Source organism: Tachypleus tridentatus, chromosome 4 (genome assembly GCF_004210375.1).
Source record: "Tachypleus tridentatus isolate NWPU-2018 chromosome 4, ASM421037v1, whole genome shotgun sequence".
In the NCBI taxonomy this organism is placed as follows: Eukaryota; Metazoa; Arthropoda; class Merostomata; order Xiphosura; family Limulidae; genus Tachypleus; species Tachypleus tridentatus.
Genome location: NC_134828.1, coordinates 41,037,451 through 41,057,551, shown reverse-complemented (window position 1 = coordinate 41,057,551; position 20,101 = coordinate 41,037,451). Strand labels below are relative to the sequence as shown.

The following is a 20,101-nucleotide window of genomic DNA, read 5'->3' as shown; positions in this document are numbered from 1 at the left end:
CACAAGCTGAATCCATCCTCTCAGTGCTGGACATTCTGTTCCAGATTGCTGTAGGGTATTGATTCGTGGATTGTACCCAGGAATTAGTGCAGACCTGAATCATCGATTCTTGGTTGGTGATGAAGATGATATGGCCCTCATTCTATCCTTGCATGGATGTCACTATCTTTTAGAGAAGGTTTTGGATGCAGTTAATTTGCCAACTATATCACTCTTGGACTACATGGGTAAAGCAGAAGGGGATAGCTGCCCATTGCTGTTATGCCTTATATTGAATAAATTGGTATTGTCTGCTTTTCAAAACAGGGTTTTATGGCAATCCAGTGCACTATCTCAGGTGATTATGTTCTTTCAAACTCTCCCCTCGGTGTGGAATCCTGTACGTGGTGAGAGGTCTTCCCAGGGAAGGTTTGGTTCTTTCAGTTTACCTCCTCTGGGATCTAAACATCCACCCACGTGTTTGCTGTGCGTGGTGACCCATGAAGGGGAGGAGAGGATCCTGGTGGTTGAGGGGTCCAACCCTAACACACCACTTTGGCCTTGAATTCCTGTAGACTGGCGGCCCTTGGGTCAGTTGGCTGGTCACTTGGGCAAGAGTCAACCAAGTACCAGTGTTGGAAGTTCTCAGCGGGTGTTGTGGACATTGTGTCTGATGCTGGTGTTTGGGTATAGTGCTCATGAAACCCTGGCGTTGCTGCAATGTCCTTGCATGACATTGTAGTGTGTCCCCTCGTAAGGCTCCATGGTGGGTGGGGTCAGTGGGTACCGAAATTTTCCTTTTTTCCTATGGATCCTCCTACGAAAAATTGAAATAAAATAGTGAAAAACAGTCAATAGGTAAATGACCACCTCTTGAAGACTCTGAGCAGCAATCTTCAACATCTGTAACACACGTACCTCATTTTCTTATATTACATTCTCTTTCAAAAAACCTTTAGGGCAATTGTCCCCCTTTTTTATTCAGAAGGGACTAGAGGGTCTTGCTGGCTCTCCAAAGTCAGTAAAGAAGCTTCGATCTGGAGATATATTTGTTGAAACATCCACATTCGAACACAGTGAACCCCTCTTGAATTTAAAGGCAATTGGGGATGTACCTATTGAGGTTACCTCTCATGCTACCTTGAATTCATCACGAGGAGTTATTGCTAAAAGGGATTTGAAGAACGTCCCCAAGTCAGAGATTCTCGCTGGTCTCTCCACTCAAGGAGTTTCTGCAGTGAGGCACATCTCCACTCGCAAAGATGGAGGTACACTGCCAACAAATATTTTTGTTTTGACATTTACATCACCACGTGCACCTACCACCATCAAGGCAGGTTATCTAAATTGCAGGGTATGGCCGTACACTCCATACCCACTCCGATGTTTCCAATGTCAGAGGTTCAGCCACTCAAAGACATCATGTCGTGGTTCCCTGAAATGTGCTCGTTGTGGTAGCAAGGACCACGATGCCTATGAGTATCACACGGACCCACATTGTGTCAACTGCAATGGTTCTCACCCTTCCTTCTTTCGTTCTTGCTCAAAATGGTTGGAGGAAAAAGAGGTGCAGCGTTTAAAAACAACCCATAACATTAGTTATCCTGAGGCTCAGAAATTGCTGTCTGCCACTCCATCTCGGACATGTGCTGCTGCACTTCGTTCCATAACTACAGTGGGAGTGCAGACAGATCTCTGTACCTCCAAGAGAATTGTTTTCAAAACAAATGAAAAGCCTTTTGACCTCCATGGTTAAAAAGGTTGATGAATTGACTTCCACAACCATCTATGTTTTTCCCATACAGAACAAATCTCAAGATCCACGTCCTTCGGTTTCAAATACAGGCATTTCTTCTGATACATCTTTTCTCCAACCCCACAATGCAAAACAATCATTCGTTAGCGTCCTCAGACACTGGAATCCCCTTCCAACAACAAAGACCTGCCCCATCGACCCAGGGCAGGATCCATGGAGGTCGATAGACCTCCTCCGAATAAGTACAGTAAGTAAAAAAGACATGGTCGTAAACAGAAGGTTTCTCCAGCCACTTCGCCTACCCCATCATTAAAAATGGCTACCTTGATACAATGGAACTGTCGAGGTTTACGTTCTAATCTGGATGATATCAAAACACTGATTGCTTCCTACCATCCTGTATGTCTTTCCTTACAAGAAACATTTCTAAAACCTGCTGATACAGTCACCATTTGGCAGTTTTATCTGTACAGAAATGACAGGCTGTGTGATGGACGAGTACATTGAGGGGTGACACTGTTGATTTATCAGCATGTGCTCACTCTCTTTTTGACTCAACACACCCTTGGAGGTCGTAGCCATCCGTGTTTCCTTGGGTCATACCATCACTGTTTGTTCTCTCTACCTGTTCCCTGGAAAGACATATGATCAATCGAGACCTTGATGCTCTCATTGAACAGTTGCTGTCTCCCTTTCTAATCCTGGGGGACTTTAATGGACATCATTCCCTTTGGGGAATTGCTGTTATTGATAGGAGGGGTTGCTCTGTAGAGCATATGCTCTTTGATCACAATCTTTCTCTTTTCAATACTGGTTCTTCCACTTATTTTCATGCACCTACTCAGTCCTTTACTGCTATTGATCTCTCGGTTTGCTCCCCTTCATTATTCTTCCGTTTTTCGTGGAGGGTTGACAGTAATTCATTAGGCAGTGATCATTTTCCTATACTTTTGAGAGATACTGGCCATGGTCAATGCCACCCTACCCATGTGCCCTGGTGGAAGCTAGATCATGCAGACTGATCCACTTTCACTGCTCTCGCAGAACTTGATCTGCCATTGTGAATCAGACATCAATAGATGAATGTGTGGCAGTGGTAACTGACTGTATTATACAAGCAGCTGCTCAGTGTATTCCTAAAACCTCAACACGTTTTCCATGATATCCTCATCTGTGGTGGAATTCTGCTTGCCACTTGGCACGGAAGGCTCAAAAACGGGCCTGGGATACTTTCCATAGATATCCCACACTTTCGAACCACATTGCTTTCCAACGGGCCCATGCACATGCCAGGTGGGTAAGACGTCAAAGCCAGAAGGAATCTTGGATTAAGTTCACAATTTGCATATCTTCTACCACCAGTTTCAAGGTCATATGGGACAGGATTCGAAAGGTCAGTGGGCACTACAATTCTGTCCCCTTTTCGATCTTACTCTCTGATGGCCAAGAGGTAGCTGATGTCCGAGCATCGCCGATACTCTAGGTGAAAGCTTTTGCCGGGTATCTAGCACTTCTGCTTGTTCGTGTACTGAAGTGGACTAGGGCGCATGGCTTTAATTTTTCTCTCTCTAAAACCATTTGCATGTACCCTCAACAAGGTACACACCCTGATCTTTAACTCTGTATCGGTGAAGTTTTGTTGCCAGTGTTCCCTGAGACCAAGTTCTTGGGGCTTATCTTTGACAGTAAGCTGATCTTTATACAACACTTAATGCAGCTATGGGTCAAATGCACAAGAGCACTGAACATCCTGTGTCCTCTCTACCACCAGTTGGGGAGCAGATCGATGTTCTATGTTAAAGATATGTTGTGCTCTTTTTCGTTTGAAACTCGACTATGGATCAATGGTCTATGGCTCTGCAGAGCCCTGGCCTTAAAGATGCTGGTCCCCATTCATCATCAAGGACTTCGACTCTGCACTGGGGCTTTCCACACCTCCCCAGTTCAAAGCTTTTATGTAGAATCTCATGAACCTTCTCTGCACCTTCACTGTTTGCAACTGTCTTTACTATATTCTTCGAAACTTTGTTCCTCACCAAAGCATCCCACCTGGGGATGTCTTTTCCTTCCTCAGTGGGCCATACATTTCAGAACAAATGATCTGCTATTGCTCCTTTTGGCCTTTGCATCCAGGCACAATTGGATGAATTGAGTCTGTCCTTGGATAACATTGCAGAATCCACTGGTCAACCCATCCCACCATGGCTTATTACAGCCCCCAAATGTGACCTTTCTTTCAGTCATCTGAAAAAGGCAGATACTCCCGATTGGAAGTACCGTCTTTTATTTACTGAACATCTTTCGAACAATTATTCCATTCCAATTTGTACGGATTGTTCCAAATCAAGTGACTCTGTGGGCTCTGCCATGGTTTGTTGCCATTCGGTGGTTGCGTGCAGAATCCCCTCTACAGCTTCTATGTTCACTGCTGAACTGTACGCCATATCTCTTGCCCTAGATCATATTGAAGCTGAGCAGTACTCCAACTGCACTATTTATACTGACACGCTTTGTTCTCTACTGGCCCTGGAATTGCGTCACGTTGGCTCGCACCCTGTTCTCGCTGATATTCAAAACCGGCTGACCCATTTCTCATTAACATCTACTTCTATCCAGTTTTTCTGGATACCAGGCCACGATGGTATTCACGGGAACAAGCTTGCAGATACGGCAGCTAAATTTTTCTGTTCTGGCACTATCAGCACTGTGCCTATTCTGTACATGCACTATGGTCCTGTATTCAAGGCTCAGCTCCATGCCAGCTGGCAGTCCACTTGGAGTGAGCAACATGACAACAAGCTTTTTCAAATAAAACCCTATATTGGGCTTTGGCCGTCTTGCTTCCTTAAGGTTCGGAAGGAGGAAGTTGTTCTAACTAGACTACGCATTGGTCACAGTTTTTTAACTCGTCATTTTCTTTTATCTGGAACTGTTACGCCAGTATGTAGTTTGTGTAACACTCAAATCACTGTAAGCCACATTTTACTTTCTTGCCATCGTTAGGACTCTCAATGATGGCACTATTTAAACTTGTTCTGTCCCAGGGTTTGTCCGTAACATTGGACAGTGTTATTGGTGATGGTGACACTGTCCACCTTGATCAAATTTTTAGTTTTTTAATGGCCATTAATCTTTTTAATCTCATTTAAGTGTTGGATATTTATTCATTACACCTTTTTAATTGTGGTTCCCTTTTCAGAGTCTCAATCTCTCTAGTTCAATTTGAAATTGGAAAATGGCCAGAACATTAAATAACTCAACACCAGGACTGGAAAGGCCAACTTCAAGTGACTAACGCTGCTGTTTGAACTATCTGTTTGTACTACCCGTTAGTCGTCCTGGCGAGTTGTAATTACAATTTTGCTGCATGTCTTTTAACACTTTTATTACTTTACCTTTTGGTACTGGCCATAATGACACATAACCCGGATCCAGGACTGGAAGGACCAACTTCAGGTGACTGATGGTGGTTCTTGTACTTACCTGTTAGTTTTCCTGGTGGGTTATGATCATTACCATTCTGCTACAGGAAGTCCTTTACAGCTTCTTTTACTCTGCTTTCTCTCTTAACATTGTAGACTATGTGTCAACATTGGTTTTATACTTTTTCTGTTTTTCAATGATGTTTTGTTTTACCTTCATTTCCTTTTATGTATTTTACTACATTTAATTTATTTTTACGTTTTTACCCGAACGTTTGGCGCAGATAGCCTCGCTGCTTTGTGCCATAAAACACTAAATCAATCAATCAATCTTTTAAACTCTCAAGATGTTCTCATCCTTCCTCTTTTTCAAGTGGAATACAGAATCTTGACTACTTTCCAGTTCCAAGCCTCTGGATGCACCCACCTGAATGGATTTCACACAAAGATGGCTATAACCATTCAGTGCAGATATTCTTTGGTCTCTTGAACTTGAAGTGAAGACTGTATGATTCTCATCATACCCCTGTGTGGATGTTAGTTCCCAGTGGTATAGGTTTTGATGTAGCTAATTTCCTGAGTATGGTCCATCATTCCCTTGCCACTCAACACCTAAGGGCACATCCATTGACTTACCCATTTCTATACTTTTTGAGATTTTGTTTTATATACATTTCATGGTTGAGATCTGTATTCTGCCCTAGTTCTTTCCCACTTGGATGTGCTCTTCTCTTTTTCTGCCCTTATCTCCTATACATGTCACAGATAAGCAAAGATTATACCTGGTTCAGAAGTGGTGTGGTTTCCCTTGAGATTTGTGGATCTGCATCTCTCATATCCAGAGGTATCCTTCAAATGCTTTTGGGAGTTACTTCAGCCATTTCCTTGCATTGGTCTTGCCTCCTATTCAATGTAGTATTCTAGCTAATCTTGTGAAGAGGTGGTAAGTACTGTATCAGAAATTATAATTTTTCTATACTGAAATATATTTTGGATAGGTACTTGCCTCCACTAACACTTCCCATCCTTTTTCTCCAGTTTCCTCCAGTTCTTATATCTCCTTCCAGACTTTGAAGTGACAGTTTGGTAGGGGCATATCAAGGAAGTCAATATGTCATGCTTTTATTGGCAGAGAGGGGTGACTCATGATGATTTACATGAGAGATATGTTGCAATCATTCAATTCCAATAGGGTAGAGTAGCAGACTTATGGCATGTTAAAAAAAAAAGTTTGCATATAATGAACAGCATTGAACACAAATTGCTAATCTTGTGAGTGAAAGTAAGTACCTATTGGAAATATGTTTTAAGTATAGGAATATTATATTGAACTGCAAAGCCATTAAGTGACAAATAATAGGGAAATTGATTGAAAGAGGTTTGTGATGCTCTCTCAAAATCCAGTTTTGTTTGCTGACTCTGCCTGTCACCATTGCATAATAATATATTGCAAACAGTCAAAAAATCTTTTCTGAGTTTTGATAATGAATTGAAGGCTATTGGAGATCAACCATGATTCAGACTGGTTGGAATGGCAAAAATAATACATGAAATTTGGTTGAAGTAAATGTTATGAGATTTAGTCTTCGTGAATACAGTTAAATTTATGTAACTGTATAAAAGTTAGGCTTATATTATGTTCATCTTTTAACTGTTATTTTAACATTATGTTGGGCTCTATCAAAACAAGTAGAAATAATTAAATTTGTTTTTTAGTTATACATTGTTTTTTCTTATCTAAATGTAAAATGAAAAATGGTGAGTGGTTTATTGAAAATTTGTCTGTAACAGCAGAATAAGAGTTGTCTGGCTTGAGCATTACAAAATGGATTGTCCACATGCTTCTACAAAGTTTATTTAAACCATTTATTCTTTTGGAAATCTGAAGGATAGTTTAATATTAATGTGTTGCTTGTGCTCTAAAGAAATTCAATATTACATATACACAACTGTTTTATTTAAATTTAGTAGAGAAGTTATGAGTTAGTTATAAAGTGCAAGTGTTAAATTTAGTGCTTTAAGAAGTGGTAATTTATTAATTTGCTTACATAATTCTTTATGAATCATTTGTTGTAGTTCAATTATTGTGAATTGGCATCACGTCACATGAACCTTCTGAATTTATCTTTTTGCTTTAAGTGAGTGTTCTTACATCAAAATGTCACATAGTTACTAAAATGCTCTAGGCCTTAGTTGAGCAATATATAGGTGACCAAGTTTTTGCAAAACGTAAGCTAGTGAGAGTAAAAATGAAGTTAAACTATATGTGAGTTTAGCTGTAATAGGCAATATCAAAAGTGAATTTTACAGCTTGTATTGTGATAACAGAGATAAAGAATAATCTGTCTTATCAAAGGGTGTTTTAAAGTAAATGAATCCATCTGTGTGGACTTTGGTGAAAAGGAGACAAGTATTCAAAGCTCTGGATACTATTGTGGTAACCAACAGTTATCGTGGTGATTTTAAAGTGAGTTTCACATCCTTGTATTGTAACAACAGAGTAGAGGAAAATATTGTGAATGTCAAACAAATATTGGTGGCCAAGTTTGTACAAAAATGTAAGTGGAAATAAAAGTGAAGGTTGGCTGTACGTGAGTTTAGCTGTAATATACTTGCACACCATTTTCTGATAAACCTCTGTTAGAGTAGATTATTGAGTTTACCTTTTGGACTCCAGTTTTTATGAGGGTACACAGCTGTAATCATGAATTTGGTTAACTTGGTGAAATTAAGTAATTTGAAAAAGTGGTGAAGTCACAAAAATTTGGATACAGTTCTTTAACTTAATTTCTGAAATGTACTGCTTTTAGGTTAGTGTTTTTTTTTATATATTAACAGTTTTATGTAATTTGTTTTTCTTTTTACCAGTTGTCTAATTTCCATAATACGCTACAAAAATAGACCATTCAGCTCAGTGTTTTTTCTTTTATCATACATAGCAGCCTATGTTGTATTTACATTTGTGCTTGTTATTCAAGCATGCCCAAGGATGTTTGCTGAAAATAGTGAAAAATGTAACGTAAAAAGTTTTTAAAATGTATTTATAAAGTCTATTTTTATGTAGTTTTGCTAAAACTATTATTTTTAATAATTTTAATAATAACTAAAAATAATATATTGGACAATATGTAGAAATTATTAGCTTCTTTCTGAGAAATGTAAATGATACTTCAGTGTATGTGTGTGTGTGTGTGTGTTGTTAATCAGTTACTTTAAGTTTATTCATATTCTAATTATTTTCTAGTTTTAATTGTGATGTGTGAGCATAAGTAGTTTGGAAGGAAAATTAAAAAAAATATGTAGCTAATGCATGAACTTTTAAGGTATGTTAAACTCAAGGTATCATGTTGTTTAATAAATTAATGTAGTATATTAAAATATTTTTTGGCAGGAGATGCTGAAGGCACTGCTGAAGACACTTTGGAATTTCAGTTACAAATAAAATGCACAAAAAATCCTCATGCTCCAAAAGATGCCACAACATCTGAAGAGCTCTTCAAAAATAGTAAAGGTTAGCATTTTTATGTATTTTTAAATTTGTAAATATGTTTGAATGTATAAATAACATGAATTTTAAAAATTATAATAACCCTAATTTTAATATAACAGTATGCTGAAAACAGTACAGTGCTGGTGTAGTTTTTGAATACATCCTTATATTCATTTATTTCCAAACAGTATTCAAGGCTTTTTAGTTGAATTTAACATTAAAACTCAGTTACTGACATAACTAACCTGAGACATTGCTGAAAAGCTGCATTTCTCAGCAATTGTTAGGTGCTAGTGCTTATGTGTTTTTGTATTCTAAAATTTAATATTTTACAAAATAAATCGAATGTTACTAGTCTCTCATTTTTTATTAATGATATGGATGACAGAACAGAAGTATTTTTGTGAAAAGAGATGCTGTAAATTATAGACCAAAATTCCTGAAATGGTTACTGAAATTTGTGACATCTTAGTAATGTTAAATAAATTACATCAAAATGAAAACCTTAGTGGAAAATATGAATACAATACCATGTATATTGTTTGAAGATAATTTTAATAAATCTGGACAAGTAACAACAAGTAACAACAAGACATGAATTAAAAAAGATTACCAAATTGGCATTCTTACAAAATCCCATTTTTATGAACTATATCCAAAATTTTGTGAAAAATTTATTCAACCACAGTTTACCTCACATTTCCTAACTTCCAGTATTGACTGTATAATACATGTTTTGTAAGTGTTTCATCAATGATAGTTTTTATTGTTCCTGTAATAATGATGGAACAATGTATTGATTCAAAATATGACCTAACTGTTTACTCTTTTGTGAGTCCATAGATTCTCTTAAACTGATTGTTCTAGAAAGCTTGACATGGTGTGTGTGTGTGTGTGTGTGTGTGTACATGTATACTTACTCTCTTAATTTCTGTATATGTAAGAATGGCTGGTAAGGGTAGAGAAAGCACTATTCTACTCCTTTTCCTTTGGGTGGGTGGGGTCATTGTCACTGAAAAATTTTCTATTTATTATGGATACTCCTAAAACAAAAAAATAACGCAACTTAAAACCATTGAGAAAAACCTGACTACTGGAAAACGACCACACATTGATGAATCTGTACAGCCTAACTTATGACTTGAATGTGTCCCGTGATTCCTAGTTTTGCATTCCTTAAGTGACAAACCTCAAGGGCAGATGTCCCCATTTTCTTTATCAGAAGGGCTTGCTGGCTCCCCTAAATCGGTAAAAAAGCTACGTTAAGGAGACATCTTAGTGGAAACATCTTCATCACAGCATTCCAAACTCTTCCTGACATCAAAGGCCTTGGGGGACATACCCATTAAGGTTACTCCTCATCCCACTTTGAATACTTCCAGAGGAGTCATAATTGAAAGAGATTTAAGGACTGTCCCCAAATCAGAGATCCTCGCAGGTATCACCAGCCAAGATGTCACAGCAGTATGCCAAATCTTCACTCGAAAAGATGGAATTCTGGAACCAACAAATGTTCTAATACTAACATATACTGTACCATGTCCTTCCACCTCAATAAAAGCAGAAGATCTGAGTTCTAAGTTGTCAATGATTTGGTCATTCAAAACAATCTTGCCATGGTTCCTTGACCTGTGCCCATTATGGTGATAAAGACCATAATGCCACTGAATGCCAACTCGAACTGTAATGTTATGCATCATTCTTATTTTACCTCTTGCCCTAAATGGGTAGAAGAGAAAGAAGTACAACGTCTCAAAACAGTTAACAATCTCACTTACACAGAGGCTCGAAAATTATTACCTATTCCATCCAGAACTGATGCTGCTATAACCCGTTCTACTACTACAGTAGGAGTCCAAACAGATCTTACCCTATCCCCTACACAATCTTCACCAGCAAATCTTAATGAAACACTTCCCAAAATCAACACAGTTCACGAATCAGCGTCTACTTCCATCTCTGTCCTGACCACACTTTCCAGTCATTGCCGAACTTCACCTTCTTCAAGTCAAGATGATTATATGGGGTCTTCCTCTCTTGATATCCCAAAAATTAAACAAACCATTCATCCACACCCTCAATCATTAGTATGTGTACCAATAAATTCAGACCAGACCACTCGAGCTAGAGCAGGATACATAGAGGGTGATAGACCCACATCCAATAAAGAAAGAAAATGCAGTTGTAAGCAGAAGGACTCTTTACCTCTGAAATAATTACACATGGCCACACTAATCAAATGTAACTAATATCAAAGATATGATTGACTTTTATCATCCCATATGTCTTTCTTTGCAGGAAACATTTCTACAGCCTACAAATACAGTTACTATCTGACACTATTCATTATACCAGAATGACAGGCTATGTGTAGGACGGGGACATGGGGGAGTTGCATTGCTGGTTGATCAGCATGTTCCCACCCAGTCCCTGTCATTGACTACACCCTTGGAGGCTGTAGCCATCTGTGTCTCCTTGGGTTGTACCATCACTATTTTTTTCCTATACCTTACACCTGAAACACATTATAATCAATCAGACCTCAATACCCTCATTGAGCAACCCCCTTTTTAATCTTGGGAGATATCAATGGGCATAATCCCTTCTGGGGTGGCTCCTGTATTGATATGAGAGGGTGTGCCATAGAGGTAATGCTCCTGAACCACAACCTGGCTCTATTCAATACTGGCTCTTACACATATTTTCATGCATCTAGTCAGTCATTTACAGCTATAGATCTTTCTGTCTGTTCCCCTTCACTACTTATTCACTTTTCCTGGGAGGTTGACATCAATCCACAAGGTAGTGATCATTTTCCCATCATCTTACAAGAGATTGGCCGTGATTAGTACCACCCAACCCATGTATCTTGGTAGAAGTTGGTCCAGGCCAACTGGCCTTCTTTCACTACTCTCTCGGAACTCGATCCTGCCATCTCATGTAAATCATCCATAGGTGATTGTATAGCAACAGTAATCAATGGTATTATACAAGCTGCTACTTGTTGCATCCCTAAAATCTCGACATGTTCCCCACGGTATCCCCGCCCTTGGTGGAATTCTACCTGTTCTACATGCTTGGGATAAATTTCAAATATACCCCACGCTCTCAAACTGCATTGCATTTCAGCAAGCCCATGCACATGCTTGGCAAGTTATACGTCAAAGCCAGAAGGAATCTTGGATTAAATACACCTCCAGCATTTCTTCAACCACCAGCACAAAAGTTATATGGGATAAGATCCAGAGGGTGAGTGGAAGATATACTTCTGGCCCCCTCTCTATTTTAATATCTGATGGCCATGAAATTGCAGATGCACAGAGCATTGCCAATACTCTTGAGGACTTCTTCTCTTGTGTATCTATCTCTTTGAATTTATCCCCTTCCTTTTTAGCCATTAAAACACAGGCGGAGCATCTGCCTCTTTCCTTTTAAATTGACTATTTTTATGACTACAATCGCCCACAGACTCCCCCCTATAGTTTCTGTTTTCACTGCTGAATTGTATGCCATCTCTCTTGCCCTAAATCATATTGAACTAATGCAATATACAAAGTGTACAATATATACAGACTCACTCAGCTGTCTATTGGCCCTAGAATCATTCCGTGATAGTCACCACCCTCTTCTCATCAATATCGAAAATAAACTGGCCCATCTTTCTCTCTCATCTGTCTCCGTCCAATTCTTTTGGATACCAGGTCATGTTGGTATTTGTGGGAATGAGCTGGCCGACAGAGCAGCGAAGTCTGTCTGTTCAGGATTTATCATCCCAGTATCCATTCCATACATGGACTATGGTCCAGTTATCAAATCCAGATTGTACATCAGATGGCAGGCAACCTGGAATGAGCAACACAATAACAAGCTTTCTCAAATCAAACCTTCTCTAGGTCTTTGGCCCTCTTGCTTTTGTAAGGATCGAAGAGAGGAGGTTGTTTTGGCAAGGCTAGGCATTGGTCACAGTTTTTTAACCCACCACTTCCTTTTATCTGGTACTGCTGCACCAATGTATGGTCTATGTGGTACTCAGATCACAATTATCCACATTTTATTATCATGCTGTCATTACAACTTAGAACAATGACACCATTTTAAAGATATTTGTGAGGCAGGTTTGCTCTTGACTTTGGCCAATATTATAGGTGATACTGCCCATCTCTCTCATGTTTTTACATTTTTAAGAGCCATTGGTCTTTTACACTTAATTTAAGGGTTTTTATCAGACTATATAGTGTTTTAGCATGATTTCGTTTACACATTTTAACGTTTCAACACGATTTCTTTTACACATTTCAGTTTTTATTTTGACTTGAACCCAGGACTGGAAAAACCAACTTTAGGTGACTGACTGCAAGGGTGTACTTCTTGCTTCAGTCTTCCTGGCAGTTCCTAATTTTACATATTTTACTTTTTACCTTAATTGCCCTATACCTATACTGTACCACGTCTTGTCTGGCACAGATAGCCTTGTAGCTTTGTGCCATTAAACATTGAATACCTATCTCCCTACCATATAAGAAAACTGCTAAAATGTAACTGATTGCTTATTACTTTTTTAACATTATTAAATAAATGTTTAAACAGTGTTTTTTCGTTTGTACTATTAAATTTTAATATTGTTTTGAAATAGAATGACATGTAAAATTGAGATGTTATCAGTGTATGTCTGTGTGTGTATGTATTTGTTTCTCTTCACAAATATTGTTTAGAATTAATAAGTATATTTTGAATGCTACTAATTCATACAATACAAAAATAATTAGCATTAATATCTTGTACAGTTTTAAACTGCAATATCTTTTTCCACACTTGATAAATATAAATATAGGTGGAACTTTTGTTTCTTACTTTAATATTTTCAGTTTCTCTAAATTTAACAAAATCTTGCATTATAGGGTTTTAATTATTAAACTCTTTATTTCTGGTTTACACTTTTTTTTTACATAGTGTATTCTGGTCATATGAAGTGGTTACCCCTTGAAAACCAAGGAGAATTGGTTAGTACGATATTTGTTAAATTGTTAAGTTTTCATTTAGTTTTCAGTGAATCAAAAAATAACATTTCATTGAAGGTATAAAACATTTCTCATTTTTAATACTTGCTAATTTAATTTTAATGGAAATTTATAGAGCTAGTTTATTAAGCGCTATTAACCTTCTCACTACAGTAAGTCAGAGTGCATATGTCACAACTTTTTTAGAGTTACATTTAAAATTTAATTAAACTACTTCATTATAAGTGATCACAAATAAATCTGGCATCAAAATTGAGTTAAATCAAACTTAAATATGATATACAAGTTTCAAATTCTTAAATTCAAAAGAAAATAGTCTGTGTTTATATATTGTGACCATTTGTTCATTTCAACTTCTATATTTTTACCTGTTTTTATAAAAGGAACTACATATAAAAATTAGAAACTTTCTAGATTAAATTATGTTAAATAACAAAAAAAAAGAATTTCACAAAGTAAGCTGACAAGTAGCTCATGCATTACATCATTAAAATATTTGCTGTGTGATTTACAACTTTATTGTGGGGTTTAATTATTAATTAGACTTCAAAGAGCAATATTAAATAAAATAGTAAAAAGCATATGAACTGTTAAGAGTTTTTAAGTTTGTTGAGGATAACTTGTAATTTACTGTTAAATTTTGCAGTAATTCTAAGAATAAAGTTGGATAATTTTAATTCATTTTTTTATGTGGTTGTTACAGGATTGATCAAATTCACCAAGTATGTGTAGAGTTAGGGTAGAGAAAATAACAGAAAGAAAAAGTGTCATTAATTTAAGATGTTATAGAGGCCATGAAAATGAAATTTAAAAACTATAGAATGAAAATCAATTTTAACCTTAACATGAAAATCATTTTGCACTCCAACTAGTCACCACTTTGTCTTTCAGTGTATTAATGGATGTTTCTTTAGGAAAATACTTAATTAACAAATATGATTTTTTTGTGTGTACAAAAGACTAAGTATGCCAAATTTCTTGAAGATCCATTATCACACTAAAAATTACAGTATGAATATTTTAATGATTACATGGTCTGGCAAAATGATCAAGCCCATTTTGAGAGAATTAAGTTGGTATGAATAATGTATATATTGAAAGTGTTCAGTAATACAGTGCTCCTCAGTTATAACATGGGTTTCAGAGGAAACATGGTAACCTGCAGTATTACTGATGAAATTGTTGTATTACCAAACATATTATGTATGTAAACCTTTTCAAATTTTAAAATTTTCTTTTATTTCTGCAAATAACAAAATACAAAAAAGTATATATTGACATCAATATGAAGTCAATATGTGAAATTTATTTAGTCAAATCATTATTTTCTATTTATTTTTGTTTTTTACCAGGAAATGTTTTCATAAGATTACTGACTCATCAGCAATTGTTATTTTCCTAATACTATGACATATTTGCCAGTGCCAAAGCCATCCATCAGTTGCATAAAATTTACTTTCAAGTGTTAAGTAATGGGAAATTCTCATCATGCATCTTTAGAGCAGGTCTTAACACTGATGAACCTAAACTATATTTCTGAATGAACCATGTGTATAAACAGTCATCTGCTGTCTTGTTCTTGCAGATTCTTGTCTTCATTTTCTGGAATTTTGTCCAACTTGTCTAAGAACAAACATTGTCTTCCTTCTTCTGCTATCCATCCACATATCATAACGTTTCTAATACCCAACTGTATTTTAATTTATGTTTATCAAACCACGCTTTTTTGGTTTGTCAATAATTGTTAGTAGCATCAAAGACTGTGTACCATGTCTTAAGACTGATGTGTACAATGACACAGTGTCCTCTTTCCTTGTGGCCAGTGAGTTTAACTTGTCCCATAAACATCAAGATTTTGAGGTTGCATAATGTCGTAGCCATTCATCATGCACAAGAAATAATGCGACAAAGAAAGGTTTAACTAGTTCGAGAAGTTCGTGATGATTGTCTCTTGATTGGCTGACCTGAAGTTGTCATGTAAGAAATTCAGTGACATTGCCTTTAACTTCTACTATCTCATCATAGTCATCTGCAGTTTCTTAGCTGTACTTGTCCACATACTTCCAAGATTATTGAAATTGATTGAAAATTGCAATATCTGGACCAAAAGAAAGCCCCATACAATTTTTGAAAAGACATTCAAAGACATAATTTGATAAAATTAAAACTTTATTTTATACAGTTTGATTAGCCTTTTCAGATTGTTAGAAATTTGGTTATGATTAACATTTATTTGTTGTTTTGTTTTGTTTGTAAAACTAATAGTGTACACTTATCTATACAGGTTAAACAAATTCAAAATTAAATATTATGAGCCATTTTTGTCAAAATATTGCAGGCAAGGACCTCATTTGAAATAATAGAAGCTTATTGCAGAATATTTTTAGCTAATTTCAAGTCAGCTGAACTTTATAAGGGTAACTAATATGTAAGAAACTCATTTTTGAATTGTTAATGGTATCAAGTATTATCACAGAACAAAAGAAAATCAAAAGTTCAACAATGTACAAGTATTTTTTATGTGAGCCCTTTGCCTTACAGCATTAACCTGTTGACTGCCAAGTAATTCAGCTGCTACAGCAGCTCCTTTGCCAGGTTTTTTTTCAGCAAAATTGAGTAATTCTTAAAACAAAGGAAATAAGCAACAAATACTATTTTTTTCTCTAAGCCAAACTTGTAGTAGTACACAAAATGAAGAAATATGTACAAAACATGAAACAATAATGCTCAGAATGTCATTTTTGGGTATTGAAATAATGACACATTTAATAATTCACTTTCATGTGAAATGTTTTGAAGCAGGGGTCAACACAAAGAGCCACTTTGCAATCAGTACATTCATATCTGCTTTCTCTCCTCGTGGATTTGTCAGAGCACACTTTACACTTTCTAGTGGGGTACTTTTTCTTATTTGTTTGGGGAATAAGTGTTGGGAAGTAATGTTCTGTGAGGCAAAGGGGGTTTTCCAAGGAAGGCCAGCCTTCCGGTGAATTTTGGGCGCTGGGTGTGGTGATCGTCAATCAGGGTACGAATGACACAGAGTCTAAACTCCAGGAGAGACAGGTTGTTTCCCAGTGATTTGTAAACTGCCAAAGCATTGTACACTGCTATATCCATCATGTGAAAAAATACTTTTTTGTACCACTTGACAGTCTTGCACATGCTCGAGTAAGCATGCAACACATTGTCACATAAGTCAACCTCTCCCATATAACAATTGTAATCAATGACACGTTTTGGTTTTACAATAGCTGCACCAGTAGCACAGTTGCTCTTTCCAGTGTTTTACATGGTGTTGTCATGTATTGTACTCAATATGAAAATGTCCCTCTTATCCTTCTAGTGAAAAACACCAATGCTGTCTTTTTGTGCCACTTCCATTTCTCCTCTTTGAATTGGGATGCCGATTTTTCATTACTGTCCCATACAAATAAGTGTCACGATCAAGCAATTACTTCACTAAAGTGGGACTTGTAAAAAAAACAATCCAAATAGAGCTTATAATTTTGTCCAAACAATTGTTCCATCAATGTGCATACAACACGTTCGCCCTGTACGCCCTCTTTAGTGCTGTACTGTGTAGTAGCACCAGTGTAGATGGAAAAATCCCAAACATAGCCTGTTACACTTTCACATAGCTCATAACATTTGACTCCAAACCTAGCCCTTTTAAATGGAATGTACTGTCAAAATCCCAGTTGACCCTTCCATAGTATCAAAGATTCGTCAATACAAACATGTTTGTTTGGTACATATGAGGTTCTAAATTTTTCCCTTAAATGGTCAATAATGGGCTGTATTTTGTGCTGTAGCTGGTCAACAATATTTTCCTGGGTATTGTCAGCAAAGTGTAGCATCAATAGTAGCAAAAGAAACCAGTTTTTTGACATACACTGACCAAACATGGGTGTGGCAAACAAAGGGTCAGTACTGAAGTACATGGAAATAGTTGGTTTTCTTTCTATGCCCATTAGCATTATCAGACCCATAAATCCATAAATTTCCTTCTCATTAGTTGGCTTCCATGATTTTACTCTAGAATGTTCCTTCAAATCAGCACAGGCCATCATAGTTTCTGCATATTTATTGGTCTCTGTTACAATATGGTTGACAATTGTGGGAGGGAAGAACTTTTGAAAACAATGAAAGGGCTTCGAGTCTTTGCTCAAATCATTGTACTGGACACCATGATTTCCTGAGAAGGGGTTTATAATTGGAGCAGCAAAGGGTTCAGCATTTCAATCATTGTCATTAGGGCACTTTTTCTTGGAACTGTTCTTACCACAACTTGCAATTTTTACGTTTACTCCCTGGTGTTATCGCTTGTTTACCAGTGCTGGTTGATGGCCAGTTATCATCTTCACTAACATCTGAGCCTTGTATTTCCATATTTTTCAAAGAATCTTCTGAATTGCCACTGCTATCTTCAAACTTCAAACCAAGTTCAAAATACAACTCTAATGCTTCTTCATTTTGTAACTCTTTTCGTGACGCCATTTTGGATCAAAAGTGAAACAATTTGTAAGTAGGTCAAATTCATGTATGGTGCTGACATCTAGCGTTGAATTTAGGTATTATTGAGAACGAATTAACTCGTTCGTGGCACTATGTTACTGATCGGCTTGGACGAGTTATATCGTCTATGGCACTGAACAAGTTAAACCTTGTTTTCATGCTGGCTTGTACTATCAGTGTGCATCTATGGAATGTTCTAAATATTCTATATTATTCCCTAAAATTCAGATAAATTATTTAGTAATCTTTTAACCTTCTCAATTTTTACATAAGCTTGTATTTAGGATTTTGTATAATCAAAGCCATTTTTCTGTTTTTCCATTGGTCAAAGTACAATTTCTCCACATTTGTTTTATTCTTGGTGTCTTTGTCTTCTTGGGAATTATCTCTATATGGTAAAGGAGGTACATTAGAGTATTTGTTGGGTGAAAGTAAAAAAAAGTGTACGTGAATTAATCGGTAGTAGTAGAGACAAAATACAAATATCAAAAGGAGGAAAATTAAATTATTTTTAGGTTTTTAAACCTGGTGGTTCTTCAGCTTTGACAAATATAAGACTGTTTTTGCTGATTTATATACATGATTGTGTTGCATCAATCAGTGTAAAGAAGTGACTAAAAACATTGGGTAAGATGCATGGGGCCTTCAGAAACAGTTAGTTGGATTAATTAAAATATTGATGAATTTTTTGTGTTTTATGTACAGCTCATATTATTTAATATTGTTCTAAGTCTAAAATACGAAAACAAGTTTCATTTTATAAAACTTAAGTATAAAATTATTTATAATTCTATATTGTATAAGAATGATGAAAAAATCCATTGAAACTTCTGTGGCTTATTCAAACACAAAGAAACAAATTCTTTAGTAGTTGTTAGTTACTGTTAGTAACCAAAAGATTAAAGTGAGTGTATAAAACCTGAACATGTTCATTTTGTTTTAATATCAATTACCTTAAACGACTTGATCCTGTGGCTGATAGCACGTGAAGTATTTCAAGGGAAAAATTAGCATATTTCTTTAAGACAACTTATTCTCAGTTTTAAGTAGCTAGCTTTAGAAGCTGAACGTTACAGTGAAGTCACAGATACAGAAAACATTTTTTTTTATACTTTTTATTAAAATCCTTAGTAGAAATTTAATTTACAGGGAATTGTATTTGCATGTGAAATAAGTTAATTGTGAAATAAGAGCTGTTAATTACTCATTTAAGCAATTTTTGCATTAAACCACTTTTAATATTAATTTATTACATAGAATAAAAATATACATATTTCTTGGTAATTCATATTGCATGATTCTTTATGTTGTTCTTCAGTACAAAGAGAGTGACATCAAACCTGTATATGATGATATTCTGATTGCTAAGTTGCGACCTGGACACGTAAGTATGATAAAACGCAAGAATTATTAAAGCATAATTTATGAATGCTAATTTTCCAGAAAATTAATGAAAATCTCAAAATATCATTCCATTTGAAATAGCTTATTTGATGTATTAACATGTCATATGGCTGACGTTTTACCTAGTTTTTAACAGATTTTAATCAAACTTCATTTTTCTCAAACAAATTTTAATTCTTAATAAGTTATATCTTTCATGTTATTTGGTTTTCTTAGGATGACATCAACCACAAAAAAAAAGAAAAAAACATGTTGACACACCATCAAATATAAGAATATGAAACTGGTGAAAAATGTATTTTAGTATAAAATTTATTTTTATACTATTTTCAAAAGCATTAATATGCTTTATTTTAGATCTCTCCACCTATAGGTGCAGAAGGTATAATTAAGCAAAACTAAATTGGTGTCTCCTTTCAAAGCATTAACAGTAAATTAATAAAGTATAAAAAAAATGCATGTCCTGGGAGGGAAATTGCATTATTCCAAATTTTCAGTGTCCAAATTTTAAATGTTG

The 20,101-nt window shown here is 36.0% G+C and overlaps 1 protein-coding gene across 1 annotated transcript in view; it reads left to right on the top strand.

The window, feature by feature from the left end:
• Window positions 1–20,101, top strand: part of Polr1C (RNA polymerase I and III subunit C) — a 48,441-nt gene that overhangs the window by 15,945 nt on the left and 12,395 nt on the right. The window contains exons 5-7 of the mRNA XM_076497931.1: window positions 8,549–8,668; window positions 13,598–13,647; window positions 19,499–19,564. Of these exons, the coding sequence (XP_076354046.1) occupies window positions 8,549–8,668; window positions 13,598–13,647; window positions 19,499–19,564 (236 nt within the window). The remainder of the gene's footprint in view (window positions 1–8,548; window positions 8,669–13,597; window positions 13,648–19,498; window positions 19,565–20,101) is intronic.